Source organism: Psittacula echo (assembly GCF_963264785.1).
Source record: "Psittacula echo genome assembly, chromosome: 6".
In the NCBI taxonomy this organism is placed as follows: domain Eukaryota; kingdom Metazoa; phylum Chordata; class Aves; order Psittaciformes; family Psittacidae; genus Psittacula; species Psittacula echo.
The window spans coordinates 22,382,257-22,401,110 of record NC_137743.1 but is presented as its reverse complement, the minus strand read 5'-3'; the positions used below and the strand labels follow the sequence as shown (position 1 = coordinate 22,401,110).

Genomic DNA, 18,854 nt, shown 5'->3' with positions numbered 1-18,854 from the left:
AGTACACACACAGCACCTTGTAGAAACATCACCAACAGGGGTGCTCTGCTGCGCACACATTTAGCAGGCACTACCTAACTGCACACGAGGGACAGAACCCCCACACAGGGCACAGCAGCATCTAGAGGTGATCAAAAGCAGAGAGCTAGGTATGGGAAATGTGAAAGGCATAACACTACGTACCTACTTGCACTACTACTACTGCTGCTTGCTTAACCTTAGCAGCCCTAACTTAGGACTTTCTAAGTGTGACTCTCTTCTTCCTTTACACTCAGCACAATTTCTAGTACACTCAATTGAACGGAGCAATAAAAAAACTTAAACCCCATCATAAAGGCAAGAACAGAGCACCGCATCCATCAGAGTAACTGTTCAATTTCACAGAAGAAAAAACTCCAGTGGAGAAATGACTAGTTTAAAGCCACAGCAATATACAACAGCTGAATGAAATCTCCTCATCAGGGTCCTCATAACTCTAACAAGCCATGCTCATCCTGATCAGCCTCACCAGGGGCTCTGACACCCACCCTTTGTCCATAGGCCCAGGTGCTTCACTTAAGCCCAGGGTTGGACTTTCAGTACATGCTTATCCTATTTAATAGGTGTGCCTGTTTTAAGTCTTCTCTCCAGCCTTACCTTCTTGATACTCTTCAAACCTATGTTGTAAGTAATCTTATTCCTAATTTTCTCTCTGGCTTCATCTTACAGACCTTTAGACCCCAACATTACTTCTACCCTAACTCTTTCTCTGCACTTGCACTTTGATCCAGCATAAATACCTCATGTGGAACATAGTTCATAGCTCACCTTTCCTGGGACTGCTGATTAATCTTGTCAACACCTAGCTCTACTTGCCATGTTCAAGCTACATAGTACTGCACTCTGTTGGTGAAGCCATTACCAGGACTGAGATGGTCCGCAGCTGCTGGTTTGTTATCGTCCACGCAGCATCCTTGTTCCTTCTGCTGCCTACCGTTCTCCTTTCAGTGACCATATTTAAGATGGATTACAGCCAAGAATAGACTGATGGGGGAAGGGGTTTAAGTGGAGTGGAGCCTTCCCTCTTCCAATGCCATATGCACATTGCAAGTTTCATTGCAGAGATGTGCCGGGTTCCTACCGACTCCTCTCCGCGGCGGTCCCTAAGCCTGCCTCCTCCCCACAAGCAGCCTTCCCGCTCTGGCTGACGCCTTCAGGCACAGCCACTGAATGAGACCTAAGTCTTTTCTCACCAGGAAGACATTTATGCCGCCCCGGTCCCCGCTCTGCGTGCCCTTCACACCCACGCCGCCAGCAGGGCCGCCCCTCCAGTCTGCCGAGCGCTTGAGTCCCCTCAGGTCCCCTCATAGCCCGGCCACCTTGGCAGGGAAGGCGGAGCCGGAGGGGCGCGGCCGGGGTCGCCTGTACGTACGTACGTGGCGCTGCGCGCGCGTGCGCGGGGACGGCACGTGTCGGCGGGGCAGCATGGCGGAGTGGCGCGCGGTGCCCAGCGACCTTTTCCCTTTCGTGCTCGCCTTCCTGCGCGAGAACCGCTTCGACGGCGCCGCGCGCGCCTTCGCTAAGGAGGCGGCGGCGGTGAGCGGAGGGGTGAGGAGGGGAAGGGAGGGGAAGGGAGCGCAAGGGAGCGCGGCCCAGTGGCTGACCGACTGACGCGGCCTTTCTCTTGGTTTAGAAGGAGCAAGACCCCAACGCAGCCTCCCTCCTGGACATCTATAGTTACTGGCTGAAGTAAGTGCCCCTCCCGCGGCGGGGACCAAGCTTAGCGGGGTGCGGGATTAGGGGGCGAGGGCATGCTCTGCCACGCTGCTGGGCTCACACCGGCGCCAACCGCTGTCCGGCCCTCGGATTTCCTCACTGTAGGTCTCCGGCGGCCAAGAAGAGAAAACTGGTTCCCAACGGCTCCCAGACGAAGAGGAAGCCGTCATCCAGCAGCGATGACAGCTCCAGCGAGGAGGATGAGAAGCCCCCAGCCAAGAAACCAGGTGGGGTTTGTGAGAGGCCCTAGGGTAGGCCAGGGTTATCTTTGGCATTGGCTTCTCACCTGGATATAGAGCTCGGCTTGAGCAGCTCATCTGAGGTGCTTCAACGGCTATCAAGGACTAGGTTTTCATTGATTGATTTATCACAGGCAAAAGACTTGCAAGAGACATGTGAGGTACATTCATCTTAGCTGAGGGAGATCTCTTTATCGAATTTTAATACAAGCACATCAGGGTTTGTGTGCGATAGGAAGTTTTAGCCATTCAGTTCGTCTCTTTTGGCTGAGACTGGTGGAGGCATTGGGCTGTATTGAGTTTTGTAGGTGCTATAAAAGTAGCGTTTTCATTACCTTGTCTATATTGAGATTCTGCTTTCCAAACACTCACTAATAGGAGGCCTTGGCAGGGTTACTCCAGCTTGCTTCAGCACATTCAAATCATGTGTTGATTTAAATATTGAGCAAAACTTTTTTGAGTGTCTGTAGATTGGACTGGTACTCTCCTCATGATTCTCCACCCACCCCACCCCATGCTATTTTCCAGGGATTCTCAGTTTCACTGAGAGCTTTAAAGGATGATTTCTTATCTTGCTATTGTAGGAAAACCAATTCAGGCTTTTCACATCTTTTTAAATGTGCTTTCACGTCTATTTAAATACGCATAATTTGACAAAATTCTTGCATGGCTGAAATTTCTCAGGCTCTTCTGTATTGGTGGGCACTGTAACCTGTTTGTTACAGGGTAGTGATATCTTTTACTTCCAGAGAAATGCCGAGTATCCTACCTGCTGCCTGTGTGAGGTTACTGCCCTCCTCAAGCCTGTGTCCTAGTGCTATCAAAAAATATGTCCTTCCACTGCACTTTGTTATGTGGTGAGCCATATTTTTCTTTTTATCTGGAGTTGTTCTTATGCCTTGCCTGAATTACGGTGTACACTTCACTTGAGGCAAAATGATTTCTTTTGTTCCATGTTAATAAAAAGCAGTCAGTAACCAGAAAGGAGTAGATTTGGCTAAAACTGAAGAAACCAACTCACTGTTATGAACTTCATTCATGGTTTAATTATCTTAGCATATCCTTTTGCCCTGATACACACTAGTGCAGGATATGGGTACATGAAAGTTGTGAATTAACTTATTATCAATGTGTGCTTTCCCTTATTTGCAGCTAAAGCAGCTGTGCCCAAGGCAAAAGCAGTTCCTCCAGCCAAGAAGGCAGAGAGCAGCAGTGAAGACTCCAGTGATGATTCAGACTCAGAGGAGGAGAAGCCAGCAAAGGTCAGCTTTTCTTTCCAGCCTCCTTCACGCACGTTTGACAGTGATGGATAATAGCAAATTTGACCAGCAGAGTTCTCTCTGAAACTGGGCTCACTTTTCTTCAACTATGAAGTGCCTAGGCTGCTGCAGGTGCAACGTGAGAAGACATTTCTGTACTGGATGGTGTGCCGTTTGAACTGGTGCTGTGAAAGATGATTTAATGTCCCGCATCCACTTTGATTCATATCCTGCTCCCTGCTTTTATCCTCAGACTGCCAGGGCTTACTTTTTTTTTTTTTTTTTTTTTTTTTTTTTTTTTTTTTTTTTTTTTTTTTTCCTGGGAGAAAGATTTATTTACAGTAACTAAAAAAAGTTTTTACCTTTTTTTTTCATATGGGTGCATATATAAAAAGCAGATCTTCTCTTTTTCTTGCTGCAGTCATGGTCTTGAGAAGCATGGGGGTGGGAAGAATGATGCCAGTGTATGCTAGAGGAGAGTTGCCATCCAGAGTTGCCCAGTCAGTGTTTTCTGTCTTCAAATGAGTGTGGTCTGGAGAAGGAAGAGAACCGTGCCAGCCCCAGAGCTGCCCCATTTATGGAAGCAGAACAGAACCGGAGTCTGAGGTGCAAAGGAAGTCTCCCATGGGCTGCTGGGAGGTTTTCCAGAGCAGAATTGTTATCCAGAGATTTTCAGGCCCTAACCATTAGGCAGGGTGGCATTTCCAAGTCAAAATTATAATCTCTTTCAAAGACAGCTGTTTATATTATCTGTACATGTGTTCCACTCATTAGCCTCTTTTTCATTATTTCATGGCTACAAGGGCTAATAATCTTTCCCTCTTGATGTTTAGAAAAGTGCAAAACCTGTGGTGAAGCCAGCTGGTACCAAAATCCAGCCTCAGAAGAAAGCAGAGAGTTCCAGCTCTGACTCAAGCAGCTCAGATGAAGAAGCACCAAAGAAACAGCCACCAAAACCAGCAGCACCTAAATCGGGTACGTCTTATTGTGTATCATGAGTCAAAGTGCAAAACCAAAAAAGTCATGGCAGCAATGATGTGGGCTGTAGCTAAATGCAAAGGCACATGTTTTAACAGCAGTCTGAAAATCTGCTGACATTCCCATTTGCACTCCATTCCAGTCTGCTGCTGACGTGGAATAGGAGTAGAACTGACTGCAAATAAAACATCTGGTCCCAGATGTTGCATTGTTTACATAAGTAGCTGTAATCAATAACCTTAATGCTTTCTCTAAGCTTGCACTAGGTTAAAACAATGGCTTTGCAGTGCTGTCTTAATCTGCCCTATTGGCTTCCTGCTATTTGTTTCTCTTTGTGATACTTTATACTGAGTATAATTACCCCTTATCTACTGTAGCGTATTTTGTAATGTCTCTTTTCGCTTATCTCAAAAGGAAGTAAAGCTGCCCAGGCAGCCACCAAGGTGGTCAATGGAAAAACAGCAAGCAGTAGCAGTAGTAGTGAAGATTCTGATGAGGAAGAAACTGCACCAAAAAAGGTAAATTAGGCCGTCAAAAGCTTTGTGAACACTGTAGAAGTCTAGTAAGACTGGGTTTATCTGTCCCGCAGGGCCTGCAAAATATGTAGACAAAGACACAGATGACACAGATGCTGAGCACTGCATTTGTGGCTCTTGTACATTCTCCCTTATACAGTGGGATTATGTATTCTAGCACCTCTTTGTGCATTTGCTGTCTTCCCTAATACCTCCTTACCACTTCCTCTGCTCCTTCCTTTTACAGGAGAATATATCAGTGTGTCATAAGCATATTGTAGTCTTCATTATATGTTCACTTTTGCATGGTTTTTGTGCTTAGCTATTTGTAATTTTGAGTTTTCCATTAGGGAGTTTAAAAATGTTTTCTGCAACTCAAAAATAATCAGATTTGCATTTAATCAGCTGTCATTTAATTGCTATCATTTCAGCTAGTTCTGTGCTCCTTGATCAGAAGAGGTCCTCCTTAGGGATGCATGCAAGAGAAAGCAGCAGCAGAGTGGCTAGAAATATGATGCTCATACGTTTCTTAAAGTTTACATTTGAGAACTTTCATTGCTCTTTCTCAGTTTGTCTTCAAAATTTGCTGTCTTACATGAGATGTAGAGTTAAACAAGATCCACATCCAGCTCTTCCCACAAGACTTCTGTATTTTAATGTGAATTTCTTTTCTTCCTGTGATAAGACTGTTCCCAAGAAATCGCCTCTGCCAAAATCTGCAGCCACTCAAGCATGTCCAGGAAAAAAAAAATGTGCCAAAGAAAGTTCCAGTAGCGAGGAATCATCTGACAGTTCAGATGGTGAAAAGCCACCTGCAAAACAAAAGCCGAAGTCTGGTAAGTACTAAATACTGTTGCTGCTGTGTTGGAGGAGGATGCTTTCTGCTAGTCCCACTGTCCTGAGAGAAGCATGTGCAGGGCACAAGCAAGTGTTGCTGCACACAAGGTTCCAGGTGGTGGTGGTGGTGGTACCATGAACCAGAAATACAGTAGCTCTCTTCATGTGTGCTGTTGGGGCTAAGCTTACAGTTCAGTTCCTCTCTCAGCAAGGGATGGGGTGTGAGAGAGATTGTGACAGATGCTGCTTGGTTTGCATGTCTTCAATGCAGGTAGCCTTTAAGTACATTCTTGCAGGTTTCCTGACTGCTAGGATTTGGGAAGTAATTGCCAATGGTTTGGTTATTCTGCAACTGAAGGAATTTAAGAATTTTTAAGGTTTTGAGAGTTTGGGGGGTTTTCCTTTTTTTTTTTTTTTTTTTTAAGTATCCAGGGCTACTCAGTTGCAATCCAACTGATGGGCTAAATAGGCCTCTTCAATATAGTGCTTTTAAGATTCCAGTAGAGAGCTGATCTATGTGGAGGATCAAGCACTGAAACTGAGTCTGGTCTCTAACTAGAGGATTTGAGAAGGCAGTAAAGGAAAACAATCAACAATTGATATCTTTATTTGTTGGAGTTTTTGAGAAGTTTTGGCAACACAAACTCCCATTCTTATGAAAGTGCAGAGAAAACTTCTGCAGAGATGGTTGGGTCAGTGAATGCCAAGAGGAGAGTTAAGTTCACAGTAGAGACAGGAGGTAGCAGTAGAGTGTGTGTAACCTTTCAAATAAATAATGAATAAATGGAGCCAAATAGCAGAAGTGCTTTATTCTAACTACAACAAATCTCTCATGTGCTACTCACATTATTATGCAGGCATCTGAATGCTGTGTCTGTCTTCATAGGTACATACAGTGCTGTACCACCTCCTCAGGCTACACAGACCAAGAAAGGCCTTGCTAAGGCTCCTGCAAAAAAGGCTGAGAGCAGTGACTCTTCAGACAGTAGTGATGAGGCAGAGCAGGTGACCCCAAAGGGAGGAGCAGGTATGTTATGAGGAGAGGACTCTGCAGAGGAAGTACTACATGGTGCAGACAATGTTTTGACAATGTCTTGGTTTCCTTGAAAAAGCCGTTTGACTTTAGTCTATGTTGCCATTTGCTTCTCTGGAAACTTCTGAATAATTTGAAGGCATCCCAAACAACACTGGATACAATCTGTGGATCCAAACTGTGTGCAAGTTGGAGTACTTTGCACATGTTGGTTTGAAAAGTCATCAGGATCTAGTTTAGTGGGAATAAGCCAGGCCTGTCACTGCAGCTGGCCAGGTCCTTGCTTGGCTTCCAGTGTGCTGGCTGAATGACTGGTGCACTGAGGATGGAGCATCTGGAAAAATTTGGATCTTGGGACAAAGGTTTAATGTGGATATGGCCTTTTAATTTTGAACTTGCTTTTGCAGGCAAAGCAGTAGTAGCTAAAACAACACCTGTCTCACAAAAAAAACCTGTGACTACCAAGAAGGCTGAATCCAGTTCTGACAGTGACTCAGGTAATTCATTACATAGTTTTGGGGGTTTTTGTGTTAATGGTTTTATTGGTCAGGTTGCTGTATAGTGGTGTACCTACTAAGATCCTTAGTATAGAAGCTTAAAAGCTTCACAGTCTCCATATCTAACAAGAATGTGAAGTTGGAAAACAGCAGTGTGCTATGCAAAGTGGAGCCTGACCATGAGACACCATTGTGAGACCAATTGGCAAGTGCAGGAAAGTCTGTATATTAGCATAGATTGAAAGGGTGGGGCATCATGTGTATCAGGTTTCTCCAGTAAGGTTAATGATTTTATTTTTTGAGGATCTGAGTCTTTAAGATTTTTGGTTTCTGTTGTCCCATTGTGTTTGGGAGAAGTTTCTGAAATGAAAAACATCGTTGCCATACCAAGTTCAAAATAGACTCAAAAGATGCTTTCTCCTAATGTGACTCCAGAAATGGGGACAATGTGCTTTGTATCTTCTGTTCATCAGATTTAAGTTTGCACTGCTGTATTTCCGATACAGGTTCCCTATGTGCTATATCTCCCCTCCAAGTTCAGGGTGCTTCAGTTGTGTATCTCAACATTGCTAGTGCCACAGGAGGGACCATAGGTGGCAGCAGCCTGTCTGTCTGCAGAAAGCTAGCGTTAGGATGGGTGTCTTCCCATATTCTAGTGCTTCAACAAGTGGCAGCAGTTACATGTTTTCTGGTTTTGTCACCTAGTTTTTCAAAACCGGACAAGGTTTTGATTACTGTTGTTAGTGTTAGTAAATGTTGGAATAGATCAGGCTTAGCATTCCAGATTGCTGTGACACACAATACAAAGGTATATTTGTATGCAGGAGTCTCCAGTCCATCCTCAGACTGCTGCTAAACATATTTAATACAGGAAATAGAAAGCTTAAGTGAGATACTGCACTGTTGCTGTGTCAGTTTCCCTGCTTTGTCAGTTTTATCTCCTTGTTTATTGCCTGTTCTTTGATCTTTACCAAATCGCTTCTTTTCTTGGTTTCTTCTCTCTGAGATTGTTCCTCGTGATACCTGTACTTTCTCCAGTCCCTTCTCTGTACCTCTTTGACATTATTCTCCAAATATATGCTTCCTTGTGTATGCATTAGTGAAAAACTTACAACTGCATGTTTCCACTGCTTCCCAACAAAGAAGATATCTGGAAAGATGAACGCTGTCCCCTGACCATCCAGATGTGCATCAAATGCTGCTTACTGCCAGTTACCTAGTGGCTCAGCCATTCAGCCACAACCCGTTTTGATTTTCACTTCCCGTGAGCTCTATACTTGCACCAGAAGTTCATTAACTTAAACAACATTCTTTTTGTGTTTGTTTAGATTCTAGCTCTGAGGATGACAAGAAGAAGGTAGGGAATAAACTCCCAGCTAAACAGCCCGTGCTGAAGAATATTTCAAAACTAGCAAAAGTAGCTGTCAAGCCTGGACAAGCGAAGAAAGACTCCAGTTCCTCCTCAGACAGCTCAGGTATTGGGGTAGGAGGAAAGGAGAATTTCCACATGCATCTTGTGCTTGCTCAGACCTCCGTGTTTCTAGGCAGGGTTATGAGAGTGCAGTTGGACAGGAATACCCGTAGCAGTATTGTTTCAAGCAGCTGATGAAGTGCACTGTGTTTCAATCAACATTGAATCTGTATGCTAGCTTTATGTTCAAGAAATGGAGCTTAGCCTTGATTATTTTTTTTTCTTTCCATTCTAGATTCTGATAGCTCTGACAAGAAGGCCCCTGTGAAGCCCACAATTAAAGCAGCAACCCCTGCAACAAATAAGTCACAAGCTGCCACAAAGAAAACACAAAGTAGCTCTGATTCAGATAGCAGCTCCAGCAGCTCTGAGGATGCAAAGAAGAAAAAAGCCACTCCAGCTAAATTAGCTGGCAAAGTGGGTAAGCCAGTGCCCAAACCTTCTACCCCAGCTTCCAAAGCAGACAGTTCTGACACTGATAGCTCAAGCAGTGAAGAAGAAAAGAAGCCAGCAGTGAAACCAGCCACCAAATCTACAGTGAAACCAGCCACCAAATCTACAGGGACAGCAAAAGCAACTGTGGGGAAGAAGGCAGCTGCTTCTAGTAGTAGCAGCTCATCTGATAGTTCCAGTGAAGAGGATGAGAAGCCCAAAAAGGCAGCAAAAGGGGCCCAGAGCAATTCTAAGACTGCTGCCTCCACAGAGAAGGCAAAAGCATCCACACCAGCAGCAAACAACATGAAGTCTAAGCCAGCTGGTGGCAGCAGTAGCAGCAGTGAAAGCAGCTCTGAAGAAGAGACTAGAAAAGTCAATGGAGGTATTACCTACAGTCTGGGAAGTGGGTCTGTCAGGTAGCGTTACTGAGCTGAACATGAATGAGAATCTTTCCTAAACAATATTGAGTCTAGTCTCTATATGCTATTAGATTATGGCATCTGCTGCAGTACTGAGAAGGAAGGAATGGCTTGTTTTTCATTTGGTGTGATCCTTTTTGTCTTTATTGCATATCTGCTGGCAGTAGAATTTATGGTAAAGTTAGGTACACTTCTGTACAGTTGTCAGTTGCCATATGTGGATGCATATGTTAGTGACTGTTAGTGACAGCAAGGCAGAGTGCTGGAGGACATTGTGTTGAGTAGGACACCATGGATGATGTCCCAGTGCACAATCTCAAAAACAGCTTTGAATGCACTAATGATTTGTGCAAGTGCATACTGTAAGGCTTCAAGAACTAGTAAATTTTAAGCAACAGAACTTCAAGTGCATTAAATCTTAAATATAGAGGTACCCTATTCCACAAAATCTTCTGTCTCCATTAGGCTAGGACGGCAACATCCTTGTTGACCCAGAATGGCTATTAATGTCTGTTATAGCAGTCTGTTTTCTGGGTGAGATAATGCAGGGACTGATTCTCATTCACACTTGTGTCGAAACTGGGTTTGCATTCTGGGGGAGAGATGCCATACCTTTCCCAATACTGCAGTTACTCCCTTTGAAATTTTGCTACTGTACATCTGACAGGCACAATTGGGAAGAAACAGAAGAGGGAAGATGCTCAGGAGCCAGAGACACCACACAGTAAAAAGGCAAAGATCAAAGCCAAAACACCGCACACAGTTCCCAAGGTGAAGCGGGTGAGTGAGCATGGACTGTGGTGACTGCAGCCAGAGGCATCTCTGCCTCCTGAACTAGTAAGCATGTTTGGGGCTTTGGGGGAAGGTTGGTCCCACAGTTTTAATTGTAGTTTTGCTCCCTCTTCAAGCGCTTGAACCTTGTCTGGAGAACCCTAGGGGAGTGCACATGTGTGCATAGTATTATTGTGGCAAAGGTTGGTTGGATGTGCTTGCACAGGAGCATCCCTGAGCCACCTGATCTGAAGAAGGAAAAGAATTATAAACCTGAGAAAGATTAAGGTGACATGAGCAGGACTCCATATTTGCAGGGTGAGGTTGTCACTAAGTGAATGTTGTGTGTGTATGCTCTACTGTATCTCGTTTTCTTTCTCTAACAGCCAGCTTCTCCGTTCCGCCGCGTAAGGGAAGAAGAAATTGAGGTGGATGCCCGTGTTGCGGATAACTCGTTTGAAGCAAAGGTAGAGTTAGGTAGTGCCGACCATGGTGATGCCTGACCCCAGCAAATACTGGCAGAGCAGCCTTGGTGTGCTTGTTGGGAGCTTTTTTGGTGGAAGTTTTTTCCACCAGGAGGTGCTGTTAAGAAGCGCGTGAGCACTGGCAAGAGGTGCGTGGGAGAGTGGTATCAGCTCCAGTGTTAATGTAGTGGAGTGTGCCGGGTATGGTGAAGTGCAAAGCATTGCCTTGACTCTTCTGCGTAGTGACCTGAATTTCTTTTTCCTCTCTCCCTTCAACTCTCACAGAAAGGAGCAGCTGGTGACTGGGGTGAGAAGGCTAACAATATCCTCAAATTCACTAAAGGCAAGTCTTTCCGCCATGAGAAGACAAAGAAAAAACGAGGCAGCTACCGTGGGGGCACTATATCAACCCAAATTAATTCTGTCAAGTTTGAAAGTGACTGAGAATGTTTCCTTTGGAATTCATAAGCCATCTGCTCACCAGAATGGCCTGGGTGGGCATGTGAACGTTATGGACATCAAGCCTACCTGGAATGCTACCTCCCCATGCGTGTTGTGGGTCAGGCAGCTCCAGTGTAGGGATTTGGGAGAATGGTTGGCTGTTTCCCCCTTTTGTTTCTAATTCTGGTTTAAGCCTCTAATGTGAAACCATCCTTGAGCTGGTGTTACTGACACCAGTAGGGTGACTCTCCAAGACTTAAATTTTCTGTGGTCTTATTTTAAAAGGCTGGCAGTGATTTTTTTTTTTTTTTTTATTTCGATTTCGTGCTCATCTAGTAGAAAAAAAAGAAAGTAATTCTTCTGCATCTTAACCTCCCCCTTTTTCAGCCAGTGTAACTGGGATACCTGTGAAATGGCAAATATTGTAACTTGCTTTTGGTTAGTTACTGTAAAAGCAACAACTGATTTGAAGCCTTTGGCTGTAATCCCTTCCCCACCTGACATTTCAAGTTCACAGTTGCAGCGTGACAGGGTTTCTCTGTTCCGTTTCCTTCTTTAATGGTTTCACCTTGCAATAAATTCCTACCTTCCTCTTCCTTACGCTCCTGTTAAGGCTGCTAACAAGAGTACTTAGAGAAGAAGAGTCTAAATACACCTTAGTAGTTGAGTAACTGTTGCTTGCAGTTGGAAGTTGTGGGCTGTTGTTAGGAAGACTAAGGTCTATAGTACTGCTGTGGCACTCCTTGATGACACTTTGGGAATGTAGCTGGGGAGTGGAGATGTGCAGGAACTCTCGACTGCAAGGAAATTGTGACATTTGGCTTGGTGGGAGTGGGTAAGGAGGCAGAGGAGATAAAAGCCGCCTTTTCTGCCCAGCTTTGCTTTTTTGCCATGTTTTTGTTTCAGAGGCTCTGACTGCATTGTGGCATTACTCCTTGTTTTTTCTGAACATAAAACATGCCAGTTTATCCTTACTCCCAGCAGTGTGCTGTGCAGCTTGTTAGGAGTCAAGATGAATGTATCATTAATGCCTTAAATTTCTGGTTTGGATCACTTGCTCTTTGAGCTGTTTTCCATCTGTTAAATCCCTCTCAAGGTAAATTGCATTTCCCCATAGCACTGGGGCAAATAAAGACTGGTGCTATAAGGTTTGAACATGTGCATATTTGATATGAGGAGCCTCAAACAAGCTCAACAATTTGCAGCCTAAACAGGTATCATGAGCAACTTGAGATAGTATAATGGCTTACTGGTGTTGAGAGGAGGGCTTGCTTTACCTCTAGTTGTGTGACTGCCTCCTTATTTCTGGTGCAGTTTGCATCTATAGAAAATGGTTCCTCCAACTACATATTTTCCCCTGTTAGGTAATTAACCCTGTTAGGGTTAATTTCAGGGGTGGAGCAGTCTGCTGAGCCCACAGCCAGTATGAATTGAACAGTGGTAGTGCATGTTTGGGAAGCCGGGGTAGAGGGCTGTGAGAACTGCTACCCCATCTCATGAAACTGCCACCCACCAAGCAACATTATGCAGGGCCCAATTTCCATGTTTCCATTCCCTCCCCAGAGAGTGACAATGAGAAGAGCCCTGTTGTTACAGGAAGCTACATTTGTGTGCAAAGCAGTGTCACCTAATTGAGGGTTAGATGAGTCTTGATGAGCCACCCCCATATACATGAGCTGCAACTTGTTCCAATGAACATTTTTCAGGGCTTCGCTGGCTTGCACAATCAGTTTGGTGCCTGAATTCTAGGCTACAGTGCAGAGGGATCCAGGAGGCCACAGTTATTACAAGGAATTAAGGATTAGAGGCCAAGGGAAGGTGAAAGATGTATTTTCTATCTGGGAATCTGAACATCATCTTGCTTGTGATTTGTCATTTGCCCTCTTTATCAGAACTTATATTTGGAACTCTTAAACTTTTAAAAAACTTCTCTGCGTTGGGGGTATTTTAAGTCTAAGAATTTTAATGTGTCAGAAAAATAAAGATTGATGCTTTTGTAATCTGAGTGGATCTGGTAGCTAAAGGTTTGGAACAGCAGGTGGGAAAAGGGCTGAGGTAATGTACCACGGTCTCTCCATCTGTCTGCAACTTACTGTCTGTCTAGTTTTTTGCTTAAGTGCATGTAAAGGGCCTTCAGAAGTGCAAGGTGGCCTTTGCAGCTGGTTGTAGAGTGACTGCAAGAAATCTGGATAAAACTAGAAAAATGTTTGCTTATATCAAGACAAACTGAGGCTGTTCAACTCCCCGCCAGAATATCTGGTTAGCCCTTCTCAAATACTGCTGTCAAAACAGCTGTATGGCAGCTGGCAATGTAAGTAGCACCAGCCTATGGGAATAAGGAATTAAAGCCATGGCTGAAACATTCTGTATATACCTGGTGCAAAGAAGTAATTTCCGTGTCCCCTTGGATCTCCTTCTCTGCTGTGGCTATGTGTGCAGGAAAAAGAAACTCCCTAATACGTAGGGCATGGTGGAGGTCTTGTGTGCTGTAATGCTTATTTTGACCCCTTCTGCTATGCATCTGTGGAAAGGGTGGGAAGAATCACCAGGCAGATTTGGCTGTCAGCTGAGTGTTAACCAAGGCTTTTTGCCACAGCCTTCCACTTCAAATGTGGTGGTGTAGGAGAAGGTGTAATGCTACCTGAAGATACAGTAGCAGATGCATAGAATGTCATTAGCCTCGCTGGAGATCAGTACATGACTGAGCAAGTGCGACAAGTGGTGGGGAATGCTCTCTGAGATGCTCAGAGCTGCGTCATCTTCCATTTGCTTTGACACTCCTAGGGGAAAGCTTTCACAAGCTTTTGCAGCAGCTCAGAAGGCTTAAACACCTCTAGTGCAGTCCTGGTGTGAAGGAAGCATCTCGTGAAGCACTTAAGCCTAGTTTCCCTGTGCATTACTGGTGCAGTTTCTGCTGTGGTTTAATGCTGGAGCTGGCCAAACAGGACATGCCCCTCTGGCATGTGCTGTACTTGTATGTGTGTCCCTAGCGCCCTAATTCTCCCAGCGCCGTCTTTTACATTTTGCTGTCCTGACTGATCTGGGTGCAGTCCCCTGTCCTGGCCCTGTGGATGTTCGAGCAGGGCCCGGCATCGGTCACTGGAGAGGTGCTTTGACGCTCTTTTGGCATACCGTCCTAGCAGGAGGCACAAGTGGCAGCTGCCGGGTGCTGCCCTCCTGCCCGCCACAGCTGCGGAGCGGCGGGGCCGGCTCTCCGCGCCCCCGGTGCTGACTGGTCCGCCCTTCCCTTAGCCCGGCCCGGCGGGGCGGCCCGTGGGTGCGGCCCGTCCCCCCCGCGCCCGCTGCCGGTCGGCCTGAAAGAGGAAGGCGGGGACGGCTGCTGCGCTCCGCTGTTTTCCTACCTCTGCGCTGAGCTCTGTGCCGCGACTGGGGCCTCGCTGCCAGCGGGACTCGCTGCAAGTGGGTATCGGCACTGCTGCCACCGGCTGGGCGGGCGCGGCGGAGGGGCCCCGAGGGGGAGGGCGGTCCGGGAGGAGCCAGCACGAGAGCAGCTGCGGTCGGTGCTCGGCAGCCCTGTCCTGCCGGGGCAGCTCTCGTCCCCTTAGTGCCGCGCTGACTCCCTGTAGGGGCAGCCGCTGCCGGTGAGAGCATGGCCAAGGGTTGCGATGTCTGTCCCGCCGTCCTGCCCGGCGGCCGTGAGAGGGAGAGGAGGAAGAGGAGGAAGAGGGAAGAGGGCTGTTTTGCTCCTGGGCGCTGCCGGCACAGCAGGGTCGCGGCTGCGCAGGCGGCTGGCGCAGTGCGAACGGCGGGTGCAGGGGCTTGTGGCCCCGCGGGTGCAGCGCAGCTTCATCCCGTGCTCTGCGGGGACCCTGAAGGGTTGGACTGAAGTTCTTGAGCTAATGGCAGAGGCAGCTGAACTCGTCTCTGCTGCTGTTGAGGAGAAACGGGAACGAGCTGAGCTCCCAGCCCTCAGCTTGGCCTTGGTTCTGCCAGCATGCATGTGAACAGCCCGGGTAACTGCAACAGGGCTACTGAAGGCCACGAGTCAAGTCTTGGCACCTGAACAAATGTTCAAAGAGCTTTTGTGTAACTTGCTTCATCTTCCTCCAGGAGATTAGATCTCAGGAGCGTCTTCCCTCTCCTGCTCTGCCTCCTCATCCTATGCATCCCTCCTCAGCCTTTGTTTATGGCAGCTGGGCCAGGTCTCATTCCTCCAGCGTGCTCAGAGCCAAGGAGCTGTTTGGTTTGGTCTTGGTTGTGTTTTTCTTTTTTTACATGAGGGTAGCAATGGCTTTATCGGAGATAAGACTCATTTCTGGCTCCTCTACTTCTGTAATTCTGTCAAATGTGATCAAACTTGTCTGTCAGGGCTTTATCAATCCGCAGCGCTTCCTACACAAGGTTTCACAACCTTCTGGAGTGTTTAATGACTTTTCTTTTAATGCGGTGCTTCTCTGCAGAACAAAGCTGAAATGACAGGGCAGTAAATGGAAGGCTCTTCTCCTCCGCACTCCTCTTGATCACTTCTCTAAAGTTTGGTGCACTTGTATCTCTTCAGTCTTCTTTGCAGTCTCAAGAAGTTGTTCAACTTGACTGTTGTACAAACATAACCTTCTTAAGACCAGAATGTGCACTGAACTGTCGTGTGCTCTCACTTCAAGGTCTGTGAATCACGTGAATGTTTGGGATTGGCCCCAAGCCTTTTTGTCTTTTGCATCCAGGGATTACAAACAATAATCTTAAGTGTTTCCACACTGCAGACATGAGACTCTCACAAGCAGCACAGCCACACATCAGCTGCTTCTATATTGCAACCATGTTGCAAATGAGGATGTCCTTTTGGACATCAAGAACAACTTGCTCCTGCAGAGCGTGGTGGTGTCCCTTTCAGAAGATACCCAGGAAGCCTGTGGATGTAGAGTGGGGGGAATCTCTCAAACCACCTAGACAGATTTAATGAGCGATGAGAGGCCATGTGGGGAAGCAGATGATGGTGTTTGACGCCATCCCCATCTCAAGTTCATGAGGATGTGCGTAGTTTCAAATGCCTTGACAAGCATCCAGATCTTTATTTATTTTCTCAGTTGTTATGGATCAGTATTCCCTTTAGTACCATGGTTCCCTGGCTGTGATCTATGGAATGCCAACTGCCTGCTGGCCCACAGATTCCACCTTGCCTGTAGAGGTTCCTCCAAAAAACTCTGATGGGCGAGGAAGGATGTTGAAGATGGCCTAAGGTCCCAAAAGTTTGTAACTGACTGGAGACTTTGTCCAAAACAGATGAGGATGAGCAGAGCACTTCTGATGCCGTTGTGTGGAAGCAGTAGCACCAAGTGTGGTGCAAAGTATGAGTTACTCTGATGCAGGCCTGATCGTTGCTGTGGTTGTTCTCTTTGGTCTTTTGGGGATCTGGGCTTTCTTCATTCTCTGTGTTTCTTGGGGGCCATCATGAAGATGACGAAAGAAGAATGGTAGAAAGGAGCGGTATTTGGAGCAACCGATGTGTGTGCACTATTCGCTGTGTGTGTGAACAGTATTTTAGAAAACACAGGGCTGTAGGCTCCCTGGGGAGGCTTGTATTTGAAGACATGGGGTTTCTTTCTTGTTCATTGTTTTCTATACTAGAATACTAGTACTAATATACTGTAATGCTAACATTAGTATGCCATAATACTAATATTAGTGTTTTAGTGTTATTGTTATTCACCCACGTGACTCTGGTGAAGCAGGAGTCTGTGATAATCCAAAACCACAGCACAGAAGCCCACCAAGTACTGGGTTGGATGTGATTGACGGTTAGACTCCACTGCTTCAACACATGCTTTGTTACGTTTACTTTATACAGCATTGTATCTTCTAGGATTTTACTAGAGATTCTCCTGGGCAGCTCCTGCTTGTAGTGCAACATCTTCCTGCAGCGGCAGAATTGCTCTTGGAGCTGCATACCTGCTTGCATGGAGGTTTGGCTTCCATAAATAAGCCACAGCTGGATTGGCTGTCATCAGGCTGATGGTAGCAGATGGTCCTGTTTTTTCTGGAACATACCCAACAGATGAGGCAAACTTTGGTTTCTTATTCCAGGAATAGTTTTGAGCATCCAAGTGAAGATGTCTTTTCTTTTTGGCTTCAAATGAATTGTGCTGCTTTGTTAACTATTGAGAAGTTCACAGAGCAAATGTTTCTTCTTACTGTAGGCAAGAGCTGGATAGAGACTAGAATGCAGGAGGGGAAGTAATTCAGCCCCATGAATATGGGCTTTCAAGTCCTAGGCAGGAACTACATAATACAAAATGCTGGAGGAGAGGCAGAAATGTAAACAGCAGGGTCCTTGCCCTGGAGTCTGTTCACTGCCCTTTCTTTGTGGGCTTCTCTGCCTAGACTGCTGTCAGAGGTCTCAGTACTTCAACCTAATAAAAGGCACCTGGATTAAAGAAACCCCTATCTTTAGAGCTGTAGCTGTTCAGTTACTTCACTTTAGTGAAACTGATGTTATTTTCAGTTAAACTGATGTTATTTGCCATCAATATCAAAGTCATACCCTGTCAAACATGTTAAATAGGGCAAAATCAAGGACAGATTTTGCCGCAGTAAGATGTTTGGTTTTTTTTTGGGGGGGGGGGTGCTGTCAAAGGGCTGCTTTCTCTTTGCTCCTTTTCTGTTGCTCTGTGACGCAGGCTTTATTAACAGTTTTCTTGAACCTTGACTTCTGTGTGTTGGTGCTAACTGTGCTGTTAGTGGGATTGCTCTGCGCAGATCAGCCAGTCAGCATGGCTTTACTGAGTGCTTGTCTTGAAAACAGTGGGAAGGGTCTATTCTCTCTTTACAAGCCTTCTCCTTGCAGTGTTATTTCTTGCAGTGTTTATGTGACTTAGCCCCTAGTCTAGGACTTCCAGACCACAAGCGAGGAGGTGGCTCTGTCTGCTCTGCTCTGCTCTCAGATCTAGTGTGGGATCTGTCCGTTACTTGGATTCCGCACCTCTCCTGAGGCACAGGCTGTGAATCCACCTCCCCGCGGAATTGATTTCCCGTGCTCAGCGGTTTAGAAGTTTCTGTTGAAGACCACCTGAACTCCCATAGCCCAAGGGCTGGGCTGCAGCCAGCACCCCAGCTATGAAACATGCTGCACTGGCCACAGCACCTGCCATTGCTGGAGGATTCTGCTGCAAAGCTCATGGGGTGGCCTTGTTGTTCAGTGTTGGTGAGAGATAAAGTAGAGAAGTGAGCATGTGGATTTTGAGCCCTCCCTCATCTAAGCCATTTAGCCCTTGTATGCATAAGGTCACTTTCCTCTTTGCTGTCAATCTGGGGTCCTAACAGTGACTAGTTGCTGAACAAGGGATGAAGAGCAGAGTATTGCCCTTTGAGCTGGTAGTTATGCCTTCATTATATCCCAGGAGCCCTGAAAAGCACGATGTGCCTGGGTAGAACCTGCCTGATGTATCTAGCACAGATCTAGGTCTGGAGCTGTGGCCAGGGTACCCCTCTGGGTACAGACAGACCAGAGATCTCTGGTGATATTGGGCTGGGGTAGGAAAAAAGGTCCCTTCCTGCAGCCTGGCATTCTCTCACCACTGAGGAAGATTTACAGCCTCTCTTGTTGCCAGGATAGGGAGAAGGGGTTCCTGAGCCAGCACCTTTAGGGATTGCTTCTAATGCTGGTAGGGATGAAGTAGTCAAGAACAGGTTGCCAGTCTCCTGTGTCAGCACTGCCCCTGGCCTGAGGGCCAAGTTAGACAGCTTACTTGTCATTTGGATTTTGGTAGCCCCTAGAGGGTCCTG

At 46.3% G+C, this 18,854-nt stretch overlaps 1 protein-coding gene across 1 annotated transcript; it reads left to right on the top strand.

Moving 5' to 3' along the window:
• Nucleotides 1–1,464: 1,464 nt before the first annotated feature.
• NOLC1 (nucleolar and coiled-body phosphoprotein 1) lies at nucleotides 1,465–11,233 on the top strand (the record flags this gene model as incomplete). The annotated part of the gene is made up of 14 exons (XM_080621042.1): nucleotides 1,465–1,587; nucleotides 1,673–1,728; nucleotides 1,861–1,982; nucleotides 3,147–3,256; nucleotides 4,087–4,228; nucleotides 4,646–4,749; nucleotides 5,432–5,582; nucleotides 6,470–6,610; nucleotides 7,024–7,113; nucleotides 8,442–8,588; nucleotides 8,820–9,401; nucleotides 10,106–10,218; nucleotides 10,596–10,676; nucleotides 10,959–11,233. The coding sequence occupies 14 exons, from the start codon at nucleotides 1,465–1,467 to the stop codon at nucleotides 11,115–11,117; spliced, it is 2,121 nt and encodes a 706-aa protein (XP_080477168.1). The 3' UTR covers nucleotides 11,118–11,233.
• Between the last annotated feature and the right edge of the window lie 7,621 nt (nucleotides 11,234–18,854).